Source organism: Myxocyprinus asiaticus, chromosome 19 (assembly GCF_019703515.2).
Source record: "Myxocyprinus asiaticus isolate MX2 ecotype Aquarium Trade chromosome 19, UBuf_Myxa_2, whole genome shotgun sequence".
NCBI lineage: Eukaryota > Metazoa > Chordata > Actinopteri > Cypriniformes > Catostomidae > Myxocyprinus > Myxocyprinus asiaticus.
Window position 1 is genome coordinate 28636309 of NC_059362.1, and position 27244 is coordinate 28663552.

Sequence of the window (27244 nt, forward strand, 5' to 3'; positions counted from 1 at the left end):
ATGTTGGGCTGTGCGTCACCTTAGTCGCAAAGCTATTAAAGCCAATCAGAATGCATGTGAATCACAATTAGTTTCTATAAATAAGTCCAAATGGCTGAGGTCACATTCAAGTACCTTTTTTTAATAGAGAGATCTAACCTTCATCCACCCATTTAAAGAATGCTGTCAAAAGCTGTGTGATTAGGAAGCAGTACGGTGATGAGCCAGCCAGGGCACTGTGTGATCTATGCAGAGCACTAGTAGAGAGAACTTGCAATGCATCTAAGCATGTTATATAAGATAGCAGTGGGCGTCAGACCTGGATCTCACTCAATGCTAACTACTTAAAATGAACTCTCTCTGTGCAAGCACAAGGATGCATTTTGCATTCAAATGCTGGCAACAACAACAAATGATATTTGGCTAGGTGGATGAGAGCTCACCTCACTGGTTCTGAAGATGATTCTGTAATTGAATTGTTGGCCGTGCTCTTTGTGATCCTCCAGTTTCTCCCGACGAATGCTCACTGCTACTGGCCCCAGTGTCTCATCGACACCTAAGTAGTTCCAGTGCTCTGAGGATAATATAGTTTTGGATTTTTCAATCAATGATTCAAATGTAAAAAAGCAATATGAACAGGTACTTTCCCTGCTAAAAAAGCAGCTCAAAGCAGCCTAAGATGGTTTGATGGTCTTAGCTGGTCTCCAAGTCTGGTCAGGCTGGTTTGGTTTGCTGGTTTTAGAGGGGTTTAGGGAATTTGTAAGCTGGTCAGGCTAGAAGACCAGCTGGCATGAGCAGCTCAACCAGCTGAAGACCAGCTTGGCCAGGTCAGGAGACCAGCTAGACCAGCTGAACACCCAACCCGGTCTCATGACAAGTCGTAATAAAAGTTTGAGATGGCGAAATTGAAAGAAATCGTACGAGTTGGCTCATATGAAAACTTAGGACTTCTATTACCATAGACAAAATAAACTAACCATCATACAAGGTTATTACGGTTTTTAACCCTAACCCAAACCTAACCATGATTTCAATAGGAAAATAACATTTGTGTACTACTGAGGAAAGAAAACAACAGGGTCTGGAACGAGATGAGTGAAACACATTACAGGTTATTCACATATATTAGTCATTTGTATATACATTTGTACTTAAATATGGAATGAGTAACAAAATTTGTTCACAGACGTTTTCCTTAAATTAAGTGTGGATAAGAGGTTAACTAAAATGAAAAAAAAATTAATAAAGTGAAATGTGTTTAGTATCGATTTGAAATTCTGTTTGTTTGTTGATTGGTTGGTCTCTATTAGAATAAAAGTTGTACCTTTTCATATGAGCCAAGTCATACGATACTTACGATGTCGACATTTCGTATAAATTACTACAAGTTGTCATGAGACTATGTTGGAACACCAGCTTGGCCAGGCTACTGTATGAGACTAGATCTCAGGCTGGATTAAGCTTTTTTATTCCCCCCAGCATGAATAAAAAACCAGCCAAGTAATACGGCAATGTCTGAAGCTTTAAATATATTTGTGAAACTTTGTACAAAACTTTTAGTAATATCTCCCTTGAGGAAATCTTACTGAAATGGTAGCTTTACTGTAAATAAAAAAAGAAAAAAAGCACTTACCTCTCAAGTAAAAGTACTTTCTGTAATAATAGGCACCCAAGTCCACATGTTCAACTATGTTGCTTTTTCCACGATCATGGTGGAGACTCTTGCCATCCTTGGGCGCTTCAAGAACAGCCACCCCAGCATTGCTAAAATGGGTGTTGGGAGCTCTTTCAGGGGATCCTTCTTCATCTCTTGAAGAGCTGGAGGCCCCACTGCCGATACTGCCCTGCTTCGAAGGGCTTATGTTTCTCTCTCCTTCACCACCAATATCATTACGAAAACATGGGCAGCTGAGAACTAGATCGTTGCTCTTGTCGTCACCTGAGTCAAGAGAAGGCCCATCCTTGATGTTGAGCTCTTCTTGGCTGCCACAAGGGGAGCTATAAGCCCCACTTTGGGTGGATGAGAGAGATGATGTGTTGGAGGCTGAGGCTGCAGCTGCAGCAGAGGCACCGGTGGTGGTGTTTTTCCTCTTAACCGCACTTTGTCGACTTTGCACTGCCTCATTCAGGTCAAACAGAATACTCTGGACGTCAAAGTGCGCAAACCCCTTCTGGCAGACCCATGGTTTGGGAGGAGGACCTGCATCATCTGACTTTCCATCTTCTGCATCAGAACCTGCACGTGACGAATCACCTTCAGCTTTGACGCTTCGCAGCTTACGGAATATAGACTCTCCACCCGTTTCTGACTTTGAACGCCGTTTCATGTGTTTTTCTCTTTCTTTCAGTCGACTGGCGGGACTGCCACGAGGAGGACCCAGAGGTCCATCAGGCAGGTCAAGGGCAGTTTGTTTATGGGCTACTGTCAGCAACTCACTCAATTTTTCAGGGGCAGGGCTGCGCTGGTCAGGAGCATCGGTTTGGTAACCTTTAAGCATGTCGAAGAAGCTCTCACCAGATACGCCATGCTTGTCGATGGAGGACGTACTGCCGTACTCTCTATGCATGGGTGTCCAGCCAGAAAAAGACCAGCCTTCACTGCCATCGCCGTCTAGTTCGCTGATGGTGATATCGCTGTTGCTGCGCTGTCGGATGCGCCGCATACCCTTGCGGGGCGAACCAAGATAACCATCCGGGGAGAGAAAGCGATTGTCTTTACCTTTGCTGTGCATCTTGTTCTTCAGTGTGTTATGAATGTTACGCAGCATGGATGAGTCCTGAGGGCTGATCAGGTGACCAAGCTTGGTCGACAAGTTGCTTTGGGTGCTTCCTGTGGTGGTGGAAGGGGAATCGGTCTCCACTGTGATGTGCCACACCCCCCCTCCATTTCCTCCCCCTCCTCCTCCTCCTCCACTTCCTCCACTGCTGCCATCTTTCCTGGGGGGCCAGTCAGCAACCCGTGCCCTAACGCCCATTTTGGGAACTCCGGGCGTGCCAGTCAAGTGTGTGCTCTCACTGCGAGGGGGTGGTGCACCACCATTGGGCAATCGCAGACGGCGAGTGTAAAACTCATCTGTAGCGGGAACAGAGCCGCCCACCGAGCGCTCGGTCTGTGAACGCTTTAGACTGGTCATGGTATGGCTATGTGGCAGAGCTCAGCACTGGAGCATGCCCGCAGTGTAGCTGAAATAACAAAGCTTAGGGAACATGGGCAGCCACTCAGCTGGAGAGGCCAGAGAATGGAGGACAAACAATAGTTGGATATAAATGAACTTTGTGATGGAGCTTCTCCTCAGTTAAATCAGGCATGTGTGGACACCATTGTGTGATCAGACCTTCCCCCTCTCATCAGTAGATATTGAACTGAAACAGAAAAATGAGGGAAAGTGTAAGCATTCAACAATGATGACTAATTTATTTTTAAAATTAAAAAAGTAAATAGAAGACGGATCACAGAGGCATCTCAAATAACCTCTGAAAACATTTGTGTTCTGTGATTCAAAAACTTGTCTATCCAAATGCAAACAAATGCCAAAGCAGCATTTACAAATACAGCGATTAAATTGTTGGAGTGTGCAGATTTCTGTGCTGTTGGTCGCTAGTAGGCAGTCCTACACGACACTTTTATTAAACTGTACCAAGAGGCGAATCACGGTCTGCACTATTATTGGTGGTCATCTCATTGTGTTGCTGCCAATTTGCATGATGCCAGTAATCACCAGCTCTCATTGAAAATGTATGACTACCAGTTGCTTTATCGCTGCACATCGATGTATGTGTAAATGCCCCTTAAGGCCACAGCCTGCTACTGAGGCCACTGTGTACACAGTCTAAGAACAAAGAAGTCCTTCAACCCCATGCCCTAAAGAGTGTGGAAAAGCCTTGAAGATGCCAACAACTACGAGCACCACATCCAGGCATCACACCAATGGAAGAGAATGGTAATACATGAAAAATATCAAGTTCCTTTCTCTTCAGTGTTCTTAACTAACGAGAGCTTTGCATGACGTTTTGTACTTAAAGACAACAAATAAGTATTGCTACAACAACTAAACTATCAAATCAATACTAACTGATAGTAAAAATAATGAGCAACAAATTTCATTATCAATTAGTTGGATATAAATTAAAAATCAGCCACATATTTCCATTTCACAAAACTTTATCTTTACCAATGTAATCAACTGTGCGGGTTTCATGGATATCAAGCCGATGACTCAGAGGTAAAAGTTTGCAGGTTTTTAAGCATTTTACATGGTTTCCCCTTATCATGCAAGTGCGAGAGAACCAATACCCATGTTGAAAGTGCGTAAATCTGCGCTTCGTGAGAGAAAATTAAAGCTTACTATATAGACTGTACTATATAACACTACTGTATAATGCTAAATATAATGTAAAATAATGCTGGGAATAATGTACAATATCGTGGGAATATTTCCATATTCCAGTATATCACCAGTAAATTTATGTTGTGGCAATCATTATTTTATAGGAGAAGAATACAGTCACTAAAATTTATTTTAATTGAAAAGAAATGCTATTAGTGACAAAACTATTTTAAAACGTACAATATTATTAAAACATATGTCAAATGTATGTTATTAGTGACTGTGTGCAAGCATAAATTCAGTATTTTCAGCTGAGCAGAATCATGAATATTTCTGTTCTCAGTGTTTCCCATTAATTACCGCCACAGTCCAATTTGTCCTGCCACAGTTTCATAATGAACCAAAAATATTTTTACACTTCCAATAATAACATAAAAGATCTCTAACGTTGTTTTGTGCCATTGCTTCGGCAAAGCATCTCTCACTCCCAGTCAGTCAGTCAGCCCCCTGCCCCCCACCCCCCCATACGCGCGCATGCTCACACACACATGCACTGGAACCAATTATCTAATGTTAACGTTATTACCAGCAGCTATTTTCAGCATCTGAGGAGCAAGTTCAACACAGGTAACCACTTTTGCTTCATTTCTTTGATGGCCCACAGGGCTCGACATTAACGCTTGTCCGCTTGTCTGGGACAAGTGGATTTTTGAAGGGGCAAGTGAAAGAGAATTTTACTTGCCCGAACGTACAAGCAGACTGATTAAAACGTCAATAACAAAAAAAAAATAACCAGCTATATTTGTGATAGCCTAGGCCTGTGTCACTTATTAGAAAGTTCTTATTTCATATTCTTATTCTGCTGTAGAAAGTAACCCAGAGCATGTAATTTTACAATTCGCAAGCAATCTAGTAACAGCTGCACCCTGTTTGATTGACAGGCGGCGCATGTGTGTGTGCTGAACATGCGCGTGTTCCGAAAATGCTCACGCTAATGCGCACCTGATTGGGAATGCCCGTCTTGGTGAGATATTCATGTCAACACAGACATTGATGTCTAAAGTGAACGTAAACAGCGGAGAAAAAAGCGGATTTGTTTTAAAATGTCAGACTTGAAAGTATAAATGTAAGCTAATAGACCAGCAGCTGTCTAGTGTGTCATTATAATAATCAAACAACCATAACAAGAAAACGAGAAAACACTCACTGCTCTTGACTGAGTATCTTTAGTAGCTTTAAATATATATATATATATATATATATATATATATATATATATATATATATATATATATATATAATCATACAGTGAAGACCAGTAGTAGTTTTATGTTGCATTTTATTCTGAATGTTTCCGTGAATCCTTGATAGCCTACTGCTGTTAAAAACTTTTCAAGCTGTTAAAAAAGCACTGAATTTTCTTAATTTGTATTTTTTGTTCTATTACTTTTAATCTCTTTCTATTCATTGTTGTTTTTTATTTTTATTTTATTAATGACTGTTTACTAGTCTTGAATAATTATTTAAGAACTTGAAACCATTCTTCCATAATTAACATATTAGTTAGTATTATTATTTGTTGTGGTATTAAAGCTGGTATTGAGAATCATAAAATTTCACTACAGACTACTGAAATTTTGGTATTGTGATAATGTATATTCTTTACTGTACATGATAGATCTTGCTGCAATAACATGATGAAAAAATAGATCTCATTCCATAGAACTATAAGCATCCCTGCTGTTAATGGTGGTGACGGAGGCTTTTCTTTATTTGATGACCATACATAACATAAAATAATTATCTTATGACAACAGCCTCCTCCCCTACCCAGTGCAGTTTACATTTCTGTCGCAGAGAATTGATTTGATTGCATAGGTACACTATTAGGTTGGGCATCGGTCATAATTTTAGAAAAATATACAACATAAACTTTGACATGTTTCTTGAGCATGTAACTTAAATGTCCTTTTTTCTCTCCAGACGAGTAACTTTTTTACTCGGACAAGTACATGACAATGTCGAGCCCTGGCTCAAATGTATGCTCTAGTCGATTTTGTGTTTTGACCATTTGTGAACTGCATTAAATCTGTCTCATTTACCATGCTTTGTGGATGTGACTTTTTTGCCATGTCATCACCATTCATATCTATACAACCAATGTGTTTATGATTAAATTATTACTAGAGCACAAAATTGTTTACAAGAGCACAAAGTTCTTCATAGATCTAGCCTCTTAATTTTGCTCTCAAAGTGCACTAGATCTACTTTTTCATTATGTTATTGCAGCAAGATCTACCATACAATAAAGGATATACATTATCACAATACCAAAATTTCAGTAGTCTGTAGTTAAATTTGAAGAATCTCAATACCAGCTTTAATACCACAACAAATAATAATACTAACTAATATGCTAATTATGGAAGAATGGTTTCAAGTTCTTAAGTAATTATTCAAGACTAGTAAACAGTCAGTAATAAAATAACAATAAAAAACAGCAATGAATAGAAATAGATTAAAATAGAACAAAAAATACAAATTAAGAAATTTCAGTGCTCTTTTTAACAGCTTTAAAAGTTTTTTAACAAAAGTAGGCTATCAAGTATTCAAGGAAAGATTCAGAATGAAATGCAACATAAAACTACTACTGGTCTTTACTGTATGATTATAATACATGAATACTTTTTAAAGCTACTAAAGTTACTCAGTCAAGAGCAGCAAGTGTTTGTTTTTTTTCCATTTTCTTGTTATGGTTGTTTGATTATTATAATGGTACAATAGACAGCAGCAGGTCTATTAGCTTACATTTATACTTACAATATTTTTTGCCACTGTTTACATTCACTTTAGACATCACTCTCTGTGTTTACATGAATACCTCACCAAGACGTGCATTTTGGTGGAATTCTGAAATGTATTTGATCGTTTAGGCGCGCATTAGAGCGAGGATTTTCTGAACACACGCGCATGTTCAGCACACACACATGCGCCGCCTGTCAATCAAACAGGGCGCAGCTGTTACTAGATTGCTTGCGAATGATAAAATTATGTGCTTTGGTTTACTTTCTACAGCAGAATAAGAATATGAAATTTCTAATAAGTGACACAGGCCTAGGCTATCACAAATATAGCTGGTTATTTTTTTGTTTTTGACATTTTAATCAGTCTGCTTGTCCGATGAGGCAAGTAAAACTCTCACTTGCCCCTTCAAAAATCCACTTGTCCCAGACAAGTAGACAAGCATTTATATCAAGTCCTGTGAGCCATCAAAGAAATGAAGCAAACGTGGTTACCTGTGTTGAACTTGCTCCTCAGATGCTGAAAAACATTACGTTTTCAGAGTCGCTGGTAATAACGTTAACGTTAGATAATTGGTTCCAGTGCGTGTGAGCATGCATGCATACAGCGGGGGGGGGGGGGGGCTGACTGACTGACTGGGATTGAGAGATGCTTTGCGAAAGCAACGGCAAAACACACAACGTTAGAGATCTTTTATGTCATTTTGAGAAGTGTAAAAATATTTTTGGTTCATTATGAAACTGTGACAGGCTGCCACAGTCTAGGTAATTAAATGGGAAACACTGCTTAAAGTATTGTGAAAGTATCAAATTGTGAATTCAGCATCATGAATCGAATTGAAGAGATGAATGAATTGTTACCCACTTAATAATTTATGTTTTTTAAAAATACATTTACAGTGCATTCAGAAGGTATTCAGACCCCTTCATAATTTTCACATTTTGTTATGTTGAAGCCTCATGCTAAAATGCTTTAAATTATTTATATTTTTCACATCAATCTACACTCCTTACCCTATAATGACAAAGCAAAAACCAGATTTTTGATCAATTTGATAACTTATCTTAAAAAGAAAAAACTGAAATATCACATTGACATGGGGAGGCCTGGGTAGCTCAGCAAGTAAAGACGCTGACTACCACACAGTCGCAAGTTCGAATCCAGGGCGTGCTGAGTGACTCCAGTCAGGCTTTCTAAGCAAACACTTGGCCCAGTTGCTAGGGTGGGTAGAGTCACGTTGGGTTAACCTCCTCGTGGTCACCATAATGTGGTTCTCGCGCTTGGTGGGGCACGTGGTGAGTTGTGCATGGATGCCACAGAGAATAGCGTGAAGCCTCCACACGCACTAGGTCTCCGCGGTAATGCACTCAAGCCACATGATAAGATGTGCGGATTGACAGTCTCAGACGCGGAGGCCGCTGAGATTCGTCCTCCGCCACCTGGACTGAGGTGAATCACTATGCCACCACGAGGACTTAGAATGCATTGGGAATTGGGCATTCCAAATTGGGGAGAAAAGGTGAGAAAATAAATACAAAAAAATATATCACATTGACATAAGTATTCAGACCCTTAGCTTTGGCGCTGATTACAGCCTCAAGTCTTTTTGGGTATTATGCAACAAGCTTTGCACACCTGGATTTGGGGATTTTCTGCCATTCTTCTTCCAGACATGATGCTTGGAATTAAGGCCAAACAGTTCAATCTTCATTTCATCAGACCAGAGAATCTTGTTTCTCACAGTCTGAGAAGCCTTTAGGTGCTTTTTTATGTGTCTTGCACTGAAGAGAAGATTCCATCTGGTCACTCTGCCATAAAGCCCAGATCAGTGGAGTGTTGCAGTGATGGTTGTCCTTCTGCAAGTTTCTCCCATCTCCACATATGATCTCTGGAGCTCAACCAGAGTGACCATCGTGTTCTTGGTCACCTCTCTTACCAAGGCCCTTCTCCCCCAGTTGCTCAGTTTGGCCAGGCGGCCAGCTCTAGGAAGAGTTCTGGTTGTTCCAAACGTCTTCCATTTAAAAATTATGGAGGCCACTGGGCTCTTGGGAAACTTCAATGCAGCCGAAATTTTTCTGTAGCCTTCCCCAGATCTGTGCCTTGACACAGCCCTGTCTCTGAGCTCTGCAGGCAGTAATTTTGACCTCATGGATTGGTTTTTGCTCTGATATGCATTTTCAGCTGTGAGACCTTATATAGACAGGTGTGTGCCTTTCCAAATCATGTCCAATCAATTGAATTTGCCACAGGTGGACTCCTGTGTAGAAACATCTCAAAGATGATCCAGAGAAATGGGATGCACCTGAGCTAAATTTCAAGTGTCATAGCAAAGGGTCTGAATACTTCAGTATTCCAGTATTTCAGTTTTTTCTTTTTAATAAATTTGAAAAGTTATAAAAAATCTGGTTTTTGCTTTGTCATTATGGGGTATGGAGTGTAGATTGATGCGATTTTTATATATATATATATATATATATATATATATATATATATATATATATATATATATATATATATATATATAATTTATTATTATAGCATAAGGATGCAACATAACAAAATGTGAAGGGGTCGGAATACTATTTCTGAATGCACTGTAAATTAAATACAGGAAATACAATTTTGCTTTTTATCCGATTAATCAAAGAAATAATCAAAGATTAATTATCAAAATAATTGTTAGTTGTAGCCCTACAATTAAGTAACTAGAAAAAAACTTTTTTTTTTTTTTTACCCTTTTAAAAATTTAAATGAAATTCATTCAATCATGAGTTAAAAAAAATAAATAAATAAATAAATAAAATAATACAGGGCTGAAAACATTTTGTTATCAGATTAATTGTGTTTACCCATGAAAAATCATGCTATTAATTGTGATTAAATATTTTAAATCGACTGACAGCACAATTAATATACAACCTGATTTTACATCTAAATACACCCCTTGAACTAGAATACAAGTGTTCATCCTGTGGCATGCCTGTAAATGCAACATAGTTCTTATACTTTGCAGTGCCAAAGGGCAGATTACAATACATGAACAAATCAATGGCCCCACTGCCATGGTGAGGCAAAATACTACACAACTAGAGTCGAACCAATCGACAGAGCAACACAGCAGTCAGCAGAGATGATCAGAAGCCTTTCAACAACTTTAAGTCGAACAAACTATTATAATACTGGTAACACTAAAGCCAAATACAGATGGCAGCTATTAAATTCCTGCATGCAGGTTGCCAAGTCGCTGTACTATTGACTGCCTACGTCAGTGTTTCCCAACCTTTTAGTCCCGTGTACACCCACAGCCCCATCATCAGTAAGGCTCAAGTACCCCTTCATCGACATCAAACTTGAAATGTGTTCCTATTAGACTACTTCATATTATGCTGGCTTTCATTTAGCACCGTCATCATTAAAATCATCAAAGTGGCCATTATAACGATGAGTCAGTTTTAAAATGAAAAATAATTGTGGGTGATATTGATTGTAAAGGCTGAAAAGAGACTCACCAAGAAGTTTCTCTCTCTTTAATAAGACCTGAGCTTGTTTGTCTTTCACAAGTTATTGAACATTCTGGGAGCAATCATAGACCATAATTTAAACAATTTTTTTTGAGACGTTAAGACTTGCTGTTAACCAAGACTTAAAGGTTTAACGAAGCAAAATCACAATCTTTCCAATGAACCATGAATGGGAATCAATGCACTACATCATTGCTGGATCAAATAGGACTCCACTGTTTTCACTCCCATCGGAAGTCCCTGCACAATGCTGCTGATAATTTGCATAAAATGTGAAACTCTGCTGAACTCTGTTGCATCATCAATGGCTGCTGTCACTGATGTCACCTCAAATCACCAATTATTATTGAAAATAATCAACTACCAGTTGCTTTGTCGCTGTAAATTGCTGTCAAAGTGAACATTCCATGACCTTATAAAGTCATCAATAAAAATAAAAAAAGTCAGACCTAGTTTGATGGTCACACAGGTGAATGACAAGTAGGTGGGTCACATTATAATGAACTATTAGATGTGCATTGTTCCTATATGACTGCAGAAGCTCTGAAATGTCAGTTTCCTTGGTGCCTGGCAACCATCTGCCAAAGTATGCTGCAGAGCAGTGGAAGCCCAATGACTACATACTAAATGATGTACAGATTTAAAATATTCACTTTTTAGTGGTAAAAGATGCTGGCTACCAGCCCTGGAGTTCGCTAGCTCCCTAGTTCGAATCCCAGGATGTGCTGAGTGACTCCAGCCAGGTCTCCTAAGCAACCAAATTGGCCCGGTTGCTAGGGAGGGTAGAGTCACATGGGGTAACCTCCTCGTGGTCGCTATAATGTGGTTCATTCTTGGTGGGGCACATGGTGAGTTGAGCGTGGATGCCGCGGTGGATGGCGTGAAGCCTCCACACGCACTATGTCTCCGTGGCAACACGCTCAACAAGCCACGTGATAACATGCGCGGGTTGATGGTCTCAGATGCGGAGGCAACTGAGATTTGTTCTCCGCCACCCGAATTGAGGCGAATCACTACGCGACCACGAGGACTTAAAAGTGCATTGGGAATTGGGCATTCAAAGTTGGGTGAAGAAAAAAAAAAAGATACACTGTTTAATTTTGTAAAGAGATCAAAATATCAGACTAAAATAGACTTGAATTGGGAAAGCAAAAGATCTATGCTAATTATGATAAGGACAAAACACTGGGTCTCATTCACTAATTACATATAAGTTGCATACTTGCTCAGAAAAGTGTGCCATTCTCAAAATCACATTTTTTATGGAGAATCTATTCCAGATAAAATTATTATGCACATCATGTTTGTTACATTGAAATAAGCAAGACTTATTGTTAGGTCACCAAGTTATTCAATAAAAAAATAAAAAAATAAATAATAATAAAACAAATTTAATTTAATAGTAAATTTATAATAATAGGTTATGTGTATGCACAGTTAGTGAGTGAGACCCAGTTACCTAATTTTCTGTGGTTAGAAACAGCAAAAAGAACTTCAGTAAGCTAATGAAATATTTTCCCAAATATGGCGGCAGACCGGAACAACACACAAATCCTTGTGAATCCATTGACATTTGAGTTTATGAATCATTTTTGTAGTGGTAGTGTGTATGTGCTGATGAAAATATTAGATATCCTTCCTGTAGGTGAGTCCCTGACCTCTCGATGGCTGGAAGGGGTTTGTGGAGAGGCGGGTGTGGCGGCACACTAAGTCCCAACACACACTCGGTGTAGATGAGGTCATTGTTATTTCCATTCTTTAAGAAAGTGGTCTTCCTCTCCCGTGTGCTAACTTAAAAATAGTGATGTAATACATTTTGGAGAATGCGGCACAGATGCTTCTCCAAGGCCCGAGAGCAATTCTAAGGCTTAGTCATCACAGCTGCCAAATTATAGCCCAAAGTTTGACAGATGGGGGTAGCACGGTCTGACAGATCTCATGTAACCGGCTAATGAGATAGATACCTGTGACAAGCTTCATGAGGGAGACATTGAGCAAGGCAGATATGACTAACACAGCAATGAGCTCCTTTGCTCCAAGGACAAATCTCTGACAAAATGTAGCCTTATATAGCACATGTCCTTCAATACAGTAAGATAAAACAATGGATATTGTGCATCTTTTTGAGCATCTGGGTATGTAAAAGTACTTAATACGAAAGAGGACAGGGTAGTGGACAGCAGTCTTCTTCATTTTCCTAATTCTTGTCAAATGATTAGCAAATTTTTATGACCTCTTATTGGAGGGAGAGTTCATCCGAGGAACGCAAAATGAGATGTTAGGCAGTCTGTCTAACATCCCCTATGTGTTCCACAGAAGACATATAAACATATAACATATAAATTAGAAACATGACATTAAATGACAGAATTCAAATTTTTGGGAAAACTCTCTCTTTAATTGAGAGAGAGACAAAAGAATCATGTATGTGAATGTGAAAACAAATTTATTTGATAAAATGATAAAAAGGAACTAGTGACCAGATATAGCACCAGAAATATAACATTTCCTTTATACAGTTTGCAATGGTTCAAGGATGCGGCGAGAACCGGCTGAACAGTAAACAAAGTTTTAATGTCAAACTTAACTTAAAACAAACATAAACACAGACACACATGCAATGTGCGTCTCTCTCTCTCTCTCGAAACGGCGCCTCCGGCTCCCTTTATCTCGCTCTCCCGCTGATCAGCTGATTCAGCACGGCCATGCACCATCATAGTCCAGCCACGCCCTCCTCCTCGTCACACAGTTATAAAAATTAAACCTAAGGCCCTATGATTTCCGCAATGAGGAAAACACGGACGGAATAGCGGAATCCAGTCATAAAAAGGAATTAACTATAAAATGCGGAATGTCATTGAATTTGACATATTGGGGAAAAAATTTATGTATAAATGCACAACAAGCAAATCAAAACAAAAAAATGAAAATAATCAAAATAAAATAGTGATTTGTCCTAGTATAATCATTAAACCACAAAAGGCTGATATTTAATTAAACAAATATACAGTTTGCATGAGCTGCGTGCTTCAACAATAAGTTAATGTGAGAAGCCGTTGCCGATACACTAACGGCATCAATAACATCATGCACGCTCTGTGTGTGTATTAATGACAAAGAGCAGAGCACTTTATTCACTGTGAAGCACATAGCACATGCAGACTAGATATTTATTAAAATAATATCATAGCCTTTTGAGTTTTAATAAGCGTATAAGCCGATTTTCCACCAAAATGAAATTTGTGAAATAAATTTCACAAAACGACAAAATAAAAGCTCCATTTTTAAATGTGTGATATTGAAAAAATGCGACAGAAATATATTACTTCTATATAGTAAAATGTAACATTCAATGTATTAGTAATAATAATGATAATAATATATCAATAATAATTATATTTAAGCAATAATGCAATGGTTTGTTGAAAAGTAACAGTTCTGCTATCATTTGATTAAAATTATATGAATTAATTTGATTAGACAATTCTTTTTTGTAATGATAAAATTCAACTTTAAAACCCGTAATTCAGAGAAAATAAAACGGAAAGCATGGAATTTGGGAAAAATTTAAATTGAATTTGGAAGAAAATAAAAATGATTTCATAGGGCCCTATAAACCAAAAATCTTGATTTTGAAAAAAGTTAATGTCCATGTTATATAATAAATACATACAATATAAATACACATAAATATCTGTCCCATGTCTCTGCCATTTGGTATTTCTGACTAGCTATTTTCGGTTATATTTCACATTTGTAAATCAAAAAGTAATTCCAGACTCTATCCTGAAGGGCCCTTAAGGGAACCCTCTCCATCCAAGCTTAAACTAACACAACAGCTTTAACTACTACACTAATTGGTTTGCACTTAAATTGAATCAGGTGTGTAAGCTTAAGCTGGTAACAGAAAAAAAATATTGTTAGTGGCTAAAAACAATTGCTCTAATGAGAACACATCAGCAACAACCACACTGTGAAAAAGAGGGCTCAAAACAATAAAATAGCTTAAAGGTACTGATTTAAAGATCTGCAAACCTTTGCAGTTACAAAAAATGCAAGAGACTGGCACTGTAAAAATATTGTGAGAACAAAATTAACAAATCTAAAAATAATGAAATGGTAAAGTTCACCCAAAAATGAAAATTCTTTCATTTACTCACCCTCATGCTATCCCAGATGTGTATGATTCCTTTCTTCTGCAGAACACAATTCTGATACTCTAAGCAAGATTTTTAGAAGAATACCCCAGCTCTGTAGGTCCATACAATGCAAGTGAATGGTGACCAGAACTTTAAAGGTCCAAAAAGCACATAAAGGCAGCATAAAAGTAATCCATATGACTCCAGTGGTTAAATCCATGTCTTCAGAAGCGATATGATATAGAGGTCAACCGATAGTGGATTTTACCAGTACCGATAACTAAGTTGGGCAGTACCTGCCGGTAACCGATTAATCAACCTATAGTTTTTAAAATTGATACGGAATGAAAAAATAACACTCAAAGTAAAATAGTGCTGAACTTTATTACAAAAATAAACAGTACTGAATGAACCATGAAAATGTATTTCATTAAAAAATTTTAATGAAATAAATATATATAATATATATATATATATATATATATATATATATATATAAGAATTAATATTTAAATTTTAAAGTAAATATTTAAATTTTTAATTGACATTGTTTTCTTTCGTCCACAAGAGGGTGCAATAAATACATAAACCATTCAGCATTGTTATATTACTGCATAGAACATTCCTATCCTGGCTGTTAAAAAAAGTGCATTTCATTTTCAACTAATGTGCATAAAATAAATAAAAAAGTTTTAGTCGGTCCATATTCTCAAATGTTAAGTCAAAAGTAAAATGAGGGGGGAAACGCTTCAATAGATAGTTCACATGGTGTTACACTTGCACTGATTCCTACTACTCCAGACTCAAGCTTCATAATAATAGCAAAATACCACATTGTTTTTTATTCAGTAAGGTTGTATGTAGAATAGCAATATTCACATATAGTAGTGGTATTCGGCTGAACTCTGTGGTGAAGCAGCTCAGACTATGAGCCCAGGCCAGGGGCTGTTCAATCAGACAGAACACAACAGACTGGAACCAAACGCAAGGACCTGGAGACACACATTTCCAAGTTGAACATCTTTCCTGACAAAGCATTTAAAAACTCATTGCTTAATCTATGAAGGTAAAATAGTGCCAAAATGATTTGCATGTGCAGAGTAAGATTTGTGAAAACGTAAATCAATTTGCAAGCATAAAAATAAATTGCATGCGCCCAGAATGTTTTGTAAAGGTGTAAGTTGCTAGCGTAAGAAAAAATATTAGCAATACTTTAATGCTTTGCATAAGTGTAATTCATGTGTTTTGAATCTGTAATTTCGTTATAACAAATTTAATTTGGTGTGTATTCTTCTGACTTCCTTTTTTCGCACTACACTTTTGGCACTGTTTTTCGAAATTACAGATTCACAACACATGAATTACACTTATGCAAATCATTAAAGTATTTCTAATATTTTTTTTCTTATGCTTGCAACTTGATTTACACCTTTACAAAACATTCTGTGCACATGCAATTTATTTTTAAGCTTGCAATTTGATTTACGCTTTCACAAATCTTACTCTGCGCAAGCAAATCATTTAGGCACTATTTTACCTTCATAAGAAACGCTGATAAGAGAGCAAAACGCAACGGCCAAAGACCACCAACTGTAAAGGGCTGTTCAGACCGGACGCTTCTGCAAACATCCATTTGTTTTTCTATGTAAACGCGCGCTAGACAAACTTCTTTGCTTTCCTTTGTTTATGTTTATTCAATGTCTCGTGCAGGAGCGCTGTTTTTTAGATGATGTGTCTAATTAAAAAGAACTTTAAAAGCATATTGAGACAGCTGCTTTCTGTTTAACTGTATTTTTTGCGCTGTGTCTGTCTTTTTTAGTGCAAGAATGTGATCGATCTGAAGTCATCGTATTACAGTGAGGATAAAAAAATGTAATTGAAATCAGATGCGTTTCTGATTTGTTTATACGTTTCTCTTGGCTGCATGAAGATATTAATTTGCTTTCTCACGTCACTACCTTTAAAAATGCAACTTAGCTGGCTAGTGAATGCATAAACATAACCAGCTGGATATAAACTAATGCAAATAGATGGTAATAGATGGTAACAATCATGACATTTAAACATTTGGGTAGGACTTGCGTGTATTTTTGTCACATTGTTCTAACTGCTTGAGGTCAGCTTTAATGTTAGTGTCTTCTCAGCCTTGTCAGCAAACATACTGCTGTAAACATACAGCATCTAGTCAACAAATGAATTACTTTATAATGATATGACAACATGTACTGTAGTGTACTGTATAGATACCTTTTTGTTGTTGAGGTTTTAAATCCACATCTGAAGTGTTCCGCTCCATGCAGAGTGTAGTCTCACGTGTCAAAACATACACCAAGTCATCAGTGAAGTGATCATTTTTATTTCGCCTCTAGAGGCCACTCATACTGTATAACAACAGCGGACCCTTCCCAGCCGCTCCAGCACTGTGCGCAACAGGGAAAAACTATCGGTGTGGATTTTTGCCGATAACCGATAGTTCCAGAAATCTGTTATTGGTGCCGATTAATCAGCAAAACCGATATATCGGTCGACCTCAAATATGATCTGTGTGGGTGAGATACATCAATATTTACTATAAACCTTGACGTTCACTTTCACATTCTTCTTTTGTTTTCTGGCAAATTGCATTCTGTGTGCATACTGCCACCTACTGGGCCAGGAGGAGAATTTATAGTAAAAAGGACTTAAATATTGATCGGTTTCTCACCCACATGTATCACCCGAGATATTCTTCTAAAAAAAAATATATATATACATATTTGTGTTCTGCAGAAGAATGTCAGTCATACACATCAGGGATGGCATGAGGGTGAGTAAATTATTAAATATTTTCATTTTGGGGTGAACTATCCCTTTAAGATAGATTTAGTCTTGAAAAAATGGCAGGTCTTCCAAGCACAAGAAAGGAACAAAGAATGTTTGTATGCTTGGAGGAAATGTTGAACTGGGCTGAACTCACTCGACATCTTTTTGTGAACTCTAGGAAGAAAAAAACAATAGTGTAGAGGACTCGAGAACAATACACATAATTGTAGCCTTTCAAACAAAAGGAAAACCACTTTTAAGCAAACAACGTCCTCTATACATGCTTAACGAAATTGCAGAGAAGTGGGTATTTCTGAAGAGTTTTTTTTTTGGACCTTTGAAAAGGGCACATTCCTAAAGCGTTCATCCAAGAGTCACTGCAAAACCAGCAGAAATTGCTGTCATTTGCTCTATACCACAGCCATACAGTTTTTCCCAACTCTAAATAAAGGCACTTTTTTCTCCGTTACAGGCACCTGGTCTTCAGTTGTCTTGCTGATGACATGGCCAATTTTTTAATCACACCTTCAGGCCAAGGCACGGCAACACCTGTGATGGGAAGTGTGAGGACTGGTCGGATCACAGCCACAGAGACAAGAGAGCACTTGGCTGAGACCACCATTCTGCACACAGATGTGGCCTTACAGGAGGATGATTAGAGCCTCAGTAGGTGACACCTCATTGCAGACAAGAGAGGGTGTGAGAGGGACTGACAGCATGTCTTCATCTCTCATAAAAAAATAAAACCTTCCTCAGTATCAATAGTGACCCAAATTTACTCTGCCCTACTACCATTTCAAAGAGAAACCACGTCATTCCTTTGCTCTTGCCAGTGCACTTCATGTCAAAGCTGCCTTACATGCTGCCAGCGAGCCATATGACAATTGTTGGACACCAATTAAAAAAACTGGGGTGCTGAGTTTACATGATCACCGTCCCCTTAAAAAACACAAGGGTGCACTAGAGAATGGGGTAAGATGTGTCACACCATTAATCTAGCAAACTGTACACATAATGTGTGTCACGCGACCATATACCTTAAAAGGTACAGTTTAGTACTGTATTTTCTTAGAGTGTATCAAAGTACACTTTCTACATGGTACGTAACATTACATTTAAGTCAGAGCAAACTTATCCAGGTCTAAAAAGATACCTCATAAATGTTTTGGCCAAAGATTAGCCATGAATTATTAAATAAAGCTTTTTCCCAAAATAGTAGTAGTGAGGTAAAATGTGTCAGATGTTCTGGGGTAAGCTGTGCCAGTGGCTTAACAAACAGGCCCTAGGTGATAGTGAGCTTTGCATCCAAATGCAGGAAATTCTGTTACAAAATGTTGAAACTTGAAAATGTGTTTTATTACACTGAAATATTCTGAATATTCTAGCTTTCCCCTCAACTCTCCCCTACTTAAAGCTGCTTTGAATGGCATGTAACCAACACAAATATTCATCACCACTGTTGCCAATTGTCAATTTAACTCATTAACATTTTCAGAGTGTGGTACCACATAAAAAAAAGACAACATAAGAGCATTTTTGACTCCATTCCATGACAATAAAGCTCTTTCCTTCAGAGCTTATCAACCAATTTCTTTCAAAATGCAATCTCTCAATGGCAACCTGTGTTGCACCTCAAATTATGCATTGAGGAGGAGTGGAAGATTGTGCTTCTGTCTTGATGTCTGTAGCTGGAAAACAATATCACCAGATTTGCAAAGGTGAAAAGCGACAAGTGCCAAAACTGATTTCTTGAGCTGAGCTCTATGCCAAGCCAGAAGACATTCTGCCTCAGTTTCTTTGCACTCTGGTATTGAGTAACTACAATCTCTGTTTAAGTCTAGACTAAACACTCATCTCTTCAGTCAGGCATTCACCTAATTTACCCCTCAACCCATAGTTATGCTGCATTAGTCAGGTCTGCCGGAACACTTCTCATATTCAATAGCTCAGCTTCAAAATTAATTAAATGAATCTATGCTTATATTATTTCTTATTTCTTATATTATTTTGCTTATATTATACATATCCCGAGGTTACCATAGCCTACAATATCCAGCTTTGGTCCAGCCCGATGTCTGACTTCCACCAGTGTGTCGCTGAGCGGTGACTACTAACTGGAATTAACACATGACTTGTATTAAATATAGCTAACTGATATTGGCATTATATTCATGCTGTATAGTAGGGCCGGAATGACGCGTCGATGACGTACGCCGATTTGCGTGGAATGCGTCGATGCGTCGCACTGTTTACGTTCATCCCCAATGATGGCGGCTCTGGCTCCCGGGCATGCTGAAATGAGTCTTTATCCCAAAAAGCTCAAACCCGATCGTAAAACGTGTGGGAATTCTTTAAACAGAGACCTAATAAAATGGTGCCTTGCATGCTTTGTAAAATACCACAGCAGCACAAGTGCTATGCATGAGCATCTCAAAAGAAAACATCCTGGGGCTCTCCGACCTCAAAATGACAAGACAGCAGCATAAGTATTTGGACTATTACAGTTAGTTTTGTCGGATTGTTGGTTGTTAGCCAGTGCCTGGGAGACCTTATCTGTCATGTTTCACACAAAAACTCAACGAAGATTCCCTAGAGCAGATGCTAATGGCTAGTATGGCAACGCCGCTTTCCAGCGCATTTGCAAGCTGTAAGCTGTTTGTTTATGTGCATATAGACCTATGACACTAAACGATGTAGATTTACATTAACGTTACGCTCTAAGTCGGTGTAAGCAACATTTTGCAAATAAATAATACAAATGCATTTCCGATTACAATTGGCACAAGCAATTGAAGTAAATCATACTCAACATTATTCATGGTAATTAGTGGCGGAATATAATAAATAGTATCATTAGGTAAAAGTTAATTCATTGATTTCATGTAAAAAATTTCACTAATTTTATTTTGTGTCTTTTTGTGTCTCAGGAAGAGGCAAAGCTGTGAGCAAGATTTTTTTTCCATAAAAAGGATGTCACTGTATGCTGAGTGAATGATGCCCTAAATCTTTTTTTTTTTTTTTTTTGGCACTTTATGTTGGGCTGAATTTATGTTGGACTCATGGACATTTTTATTACTGATAGATGCCTTTTAATTCTTGGCACTTTATTTTTTTATGTTGGGAATGTTTTATTTGTAAAGTAAGTATTTTTATGAGAAAATGTTTGAATAAAACTTTGAAAGATTAATGGCAGAAGTTACAGTTATTATTTATTAGTAAGATAACCATAATAATCAATAAATTTATAAAAAATAATCGTTAGATTAATCGACTAATCGAAAAAATAAATCGATAGATTAATCGATTGAAAAAATAATCGTTAGCTGCAGCCTTACTGTATAGCCGGAGGAGAACTGGCTCTCCCAGCTGAGCCTGGTTTCACCCAAGGTTTTTTTCTCCATTAGCTAACATCTTATGGAGTTTTGGGTCACATTTGGCTTGCTCTCTGGGGGCCTAAAGACAAATAACTGGCATGATTTTCAATGACATTTTTTTTTTCCATTAAAATGCTCAATGAGGACTTTAAGACATTTCAGGCACTGCACACATTACAGCAAAATGTTCTGTAAAGCTGCTTTGAAACTATTTGTATTGTGAAAAACACTACAAATCAAAATGACTTGACTACATTTAAAGTCTGTAACTCTTTGTGGGCAAAAGAAAGTTGTGAGGAACAGCATAATGCTGCATTAACATAATATTTGATGGGAATGTGAAACAGCAACCAAAAGACAGGTTTGGGCTGCCTGGTGGTTAATGATAAAAACCCCTCATTTATCACCCTTTAACAGTGGAAGACTGTGTTTACCCACTAAAGAACAACCACTTGGAAGACTGAGGTCAGTGTGGTCTCCCACGCATTCATCATTTTTGCTTGCCGTATTTCTCTTTTTCTCACCCTCCCTTTTTCCCTCCTTCTATTGGTTTGTCTGTCTTTCGTGAATTTTTTGTGATATATCAAAGGAGAGAGATGAATGAGAGCATGATGCATTGTTGATGCAGATCATGATAGGTTGTATGTGTGTGTTGGTGTAGTAGAAAATAGTGCTTGGTGCTCAAATTCTGAAGTCGCTCACTAAGATGGAATTATGTAAACTAATTTGCAGTTTATGCCCACACACAGAACTGGACAACCAGCAACAAAACATGAGAGGATGATTCTTAAGCACAGTTCTCTGATCAAAAATCAAATCACTTTTATTGTCACACAACCATATACATTATTTCAATCAGTGGGTGAAAGGCTTGGGTGCAGTTCTGAGCAACATAGCAGTCATGACAGTGATGAGACATATACAAATTTACACAACACAATTTACAATCTAATATACACAATTACACACAACACAATATACAAATATTAATATACAATGTACAGTATACAATACACACAATATAGAATACAAATTATACAATAAAAAAATAGTATAAATAGTATATTTATAATATACAGTAGGTTGTATTGTACTGTATTGACATTCAGGCTGTCGGTCGATAGTCAGTTGCCAGTGTGTTGTTAAGAGAGAATATAATTTATGACAGTCCGGTGTGATATAATAAGATTAATAAAGTGCAGTGATGATGTATATTGATCGTGAGAGATCAAGAGTTCAAAAGTCTGATTGCTTGGGGGAAGAAGCTGATCAGGTAATGTGTTAAGCATAAAGCTTTTAAAAAATTCAACTGCAGTGATTGTGGGTGGTATGACAAAAATCGAATTAATTTTATATCACGATACTAGGGTGATTTTCACAAAACCTGTCAAGAGAATGTCCTGTCATAATTAACCCCAAATCAATACAAAATGAAGAAAATTAAGCCTACATTTAGGACCATTGAGATTTTTTGCATGGTGACATTTTTTTCAGGACATTTAAGGAATATTCCGGGTTCAATACAAGTTAAGCTCAATCAATGGCATTTGTGGCATAATACTGATTACCACAAAAAGTAATTTTCACTCGTCCCTCCTTTTCTTTGAAAAGCAAAAATCGAGTGGAAGTGAAGGAGGCCAGTCTGAAAACTTTAAAATACTCACTGTTTCAAAAGTAACAAATACTGTTGATTAAGCTTAACTCTTATTTCTTTAAGCACATTTTATCACACAATTCTCATTACCATAACATGTCTGGCGTTTTACTTTAACTATTCCCATTGTTTTCAAAAATTATTCTCTGTGCTGTAACAGTAATTGTTTTCACTATATTACTGTAAAAATATGCTGTTGTACAATGTTTTTAGTAAAAATTAAAAGCAGTACCAATGATATAAAAATACTTTACAATGTAAATACTATATCATTTTTACACCTTGCGATAATGAGAATTGGGGGGTGAAATGTGCGTAACTGTCATGAAAATAATGTCTCAATGTGAAAAATCTTAATGTCCCTAAAAATAGGCACAATTTTAATAAATATCATTTTGTATTTGTTTTTATTATTTTTATTTGAGTCAAATGGGACCAGCAAATTTTCTTGGCAGGTTTTGTGAGAATCATCTGATAACGGTATACAGTATATAACAATATATTGATTTTTTGCTGGAAACTCAACCCTAAAATGTAATAACTTTTTTTCTTAGTGACCTAAATGCTTCAATGATAAAAGGGACTTCATTCATAATATTACTGGATGATCCTGCATAAGTGCAAAACAGCTTCACATTATGCAACACGAGTTAAAAACAAAAGAAACAATAATGATATTACGTTATAAACATGATCATGTTTGAAGGCATTGTAAAATAGCCAATATATGCACACGTGACCACACATCAGTTGAATTCTATATTAATGTGGTAATTGCAACGTTGCTAGGTAACCATGAACGGACACACATGACGTGATGAGCTGCATCAAAACTAAATCGCTCCCAATATAATCAAAAAAAGGAGTCTACACTGACAGCGGCCATCTGTAACAGTCCCCAGAGTGGACCACAGTTTTCAGCATGTCAGATGTTTTAAATTCCGTTACAGATACACTGCAGTCTACACACACTGAGCACTTTATTAGGAACACAATGGTCCTAATAAAGTGCACACCATGGCCTTCTGCTGTTGTAGCCCATTCGCTTCGAGGTATTCTGCTCACTACAATTGTACAAAGTAGTTATCTGAATTACAGTAGCCCTTCTGTCAGCTCAAACCATTCAGGCCATTCTCTGTTGACTTCTCTCATCAACAAGGCATTTCCATCTGCAGAACTGCCGCTCTCTGGATGTTTATTGTTTCTGGCAACATTCTGAGTAAACTCTAGAGACTGTTGTGTGTGAAAATCCCAGGAAATCAGCATTTACAGAAATACTCAAACCATCTGGCACCAACAATAATACCACTGTTAAAATCACTGAGATCATATTTTTACCCCATTCCGATGGTTGATGTGAACATTAACTGAAGCCCCTAACCTGTATAAGAATGATTTTATGCATTGCACAGCTGCCACACGATTGGCTGGTTAGATAGTCGCATTAATTAGTAGGTGTACAGGTGTTCCTAATAAAGTGCTCAGTGAGTGTATGTCTCATGATTTAGCATAATATTACACGGTAAATGATACGGCCTAACCAAAGCAGCAATTCAATGGAGTTGAACAGCATCTAGTTAGATGTACAACAGTGAGGTTGGACTAATCTTTTGATGAGCTGAACTGTATCATCTCACCTGTGATGTAAGCATCTGCATTTAAAAAAAAAAAAAACATCTGATTTCCTCTCTAACCTCTGTCTGCATGATTGAGCAATCACTGCATGAATCATCAACAAGGACAGTTAGGAGGAATAAAAAAAAAGAGCTAGCTAGCTACTAATCTCTTTTAACAGCTGTGATCATACATCATAACAAACACGTTAAAATTTCCTTGGTATTTCGGTGGGACACATGACAAGCTCACACACAGCTGGCACTCTTGGGTAAAAATCAATACCAGCAGATGATTTTTCATGCATTGCTCTGACTTATTAATAATGTGTAGTGTGATAGAGGCATGTTCTTTGGTGTAATCAAGTATTTCTGGCTCATTGAGAGTGATGTGGCCATTGAAGTGGCCAATCTAATGAGATCTTTTTATCAAGACCAATGAAAGCTGACAACTGAGCCTGTGTCAACAGAAATGATTGACAGAACAGCCAAGAGAGAGGAAAGAAAGAGGAAGAAAAAAGATGTTCTCCCTCTCTCTCTCTCTCTCACATAACTGACAAGTATTCAGTCTAATGCACAGTATGCAGAAATGTGACTGAGACATTAAACAGGAAAACTGCTCTATCCACTCACATCAGGAAATGCACTGACATTTCCGAAACACATTTACCAGTATGCCTATTTTACAAACAGCAAGCACTATCACCTATAAATAAACAGAGATAAAATGCTCAGCACACATACACACAAGGCCCTTTTAAAAGGTTCCATTCAACTAAACAAGGCCACATTCCCTGAAAATAAAAGGACGACATTGTGTTTGTGGTATTGATTTGCATGGACGTTCTGCTGGAGCTGCTCTCATGGTCTCCACAATCAAAAAATAAGCTGGATTTATACGATTCAAGCTCAGACTGCAGAAAATATTTGTAGGCAACAGCACAGAGGGAAAGACTACTGATTTAATCACAGCAGGTCACAAAGTTGCTACCCTGTTGTTAGCTGTTTGTAGGGGTTCCTATAGTATCCAGCTGTATCAGAAGGCGGATCACATGAACTCCATTGTAATCACTCAAATTGGTATTCAATTTGCATTACTGCTTAGCATAAAATTATACTGTTCATATTGGTTGCAACCAATTGCTGTTACTTATCATGCCTTAAACTCTTTTTGAAAATTCTTATTTTTAATTTGTGGCGAATTTGCAAATAAAATAGTTTGCTGAAAATGTTTGCCAGAAGTATGCAGCTCTTTGCTGGTATGGTGAACCTGTAACAACCCTTTTGTAAACAATGGACAGTAAAGGGGTGGTCACACTAGGATTTAAGCACGCAATTGTTTTTCGTACAACGCAACAGACCATGATGTCACACGAGAGGACTTCTTGTGTAAGTAAATAATACATCACAAATAACAAATAATTTTATATTAAAAATGTTAAAATATATATTGTCTACTCACTTTCCTGCAACAATAAAACACACAGCTTTAAAATATGTATTCTCTGTATTGAGCCAAGAGGTCAGTATGTTTCATGAACTAACAAATTCAATTAAATAATTGTTAATTAATCAATTTAAACTATTGTTTACCAAGGGTTTGCCACAACTGCCTGCGACAAATTTGCCACGAAATGTTTGTCACAAAGCTCATTTTCATGGGAAAATATAAACTTGTAAACTTGAATAAACAATGTTCTCCAGAAACATGCTACAGGGGTTTGCCAGACGTTCTGTCACTGCAAATTGCTGTCAGTGTGTGTACATAACTTATGCACATTCCAGGTTCAATACAAGTTAATCTCAGTCAACAGCATTTGTGCCATAATGTTAATTACCACAAAAATTAATTGTGACTTGCCCCTTTCTTTACATAAAGCAAAAATCTGGGTTACAATGAGGCATTTACAATGAAAGTGAATGGGGCCAATCCATAAACGTTAAAATAAAGTACAGCCACAAGACATAAATAATATGCGTTAACATGATTTTAGTGTGATAAAAATGCTTACTAACAATTTTAGGTAAAGTAATATCAAATTTTTCAACTTCATTGCCATGATGACATAATGCTGTAAACCCTGCAATCCTGGTAAATGATTTAAACAACTTTACAGCTCAAATAATACATGAGTTTTAACAGAATTAATGTAAGTGCTTTTATAAAAATTATAAGCTTCACATTTCTGCCTTAAAACCTTCCAAATATTTGTCCCATTCACTTTCGTTGGAAGTGCTCACTGTAACCTCGATTTTTGCTTCTTTTTTTTTTTAAATGAGGGACGAATTTAAAATATTGTGTGTGGTGATCAACATTATGCCACAAATGCTGTCAATTGAGCTTAACTTGTATTGAATCTGGAATATTTCTTTAAGAACTTTAAGGTATCAGAAATAGTAACAAGACTTCCACCAAATTGATTGCAACCTGTAAAATCTTGAATAGAAGGTAAAATTCTCACTGTTAATGAGTGCAATGTATGTTAAAAAAATAGTATGAATCAATACTGCCCTAAAAACAGTAAAACAGACCATTTCCTCAGCTGAAAGTCATTTACTGAACCATAATGACCCAAAAAGAGTGTTACAAATTAACATCGCCTTCTTCACAACAGCCCCAAAGGCCTCATACAAGCAGTCAGCATGTCACGCAAGTATGTCACCAGACAAATCTTGGCTCTCTCTAACAGAGAAACATCCACATTTCCACCGACAGTCCCTAGCAACACAGTCACAGGGATGGTAGGAAGTACAGATGAAAATAGCTGAGAGGGAGAGAGAGAAAACAGCAGGAGAAAGAAAAGGGAAAAAGAGAGAACTCTGTGCTGTAATTAACAGGAGAGTCTGTCAAACAGCCCCACACCATATAATTCACTCTTTTCAGAGAATCACATAAAAAAAAACAAAAAAAAACAAAAAAAAAAAAAACAGAAGGACAGAGATTTAATGTTTCATTGTGCAGATCTCAAACCACTTTTAGATATTTTTAGATGGGGCTAATTAAGAGAGGAGGCGGGGCTTGTTTCTGACAG

The 27244-nt window shown here is 37.4% G+C and overlaps 1 protein-coding gene across 2 annotated transcripts in view; it reads right to left on the reverse strand.

Moving 5' to 3' along the window:
- LOC127456736 (signal-induced proliferation-associated 1-like protein 1) overlaps window positions 1-27244 on the reverse strand; it is a 164648-nt gene that overhangs the window by 57134 nt on the left and 80270 nt on the right. For both annotated transcript variants that reach the window (XM_051725279.1, XM_051725278.1), the window contains 2 exons: window positions 1613-3342; window positions 423-553 (listed from right to left, as the gene is read on the reverse strand). In XM_051725279.1, the coding sequence (XP_051581239.1) occupies window positions 423-553; window positions 1613-3113 (1632 nt within the window). In that variant the 5' untranslated portion in view covers window positions 3114-3342. The remainder of the gene's footprint in view (window positions 1-422; window positions 554-1612; window positions 3343-27244) is intronic.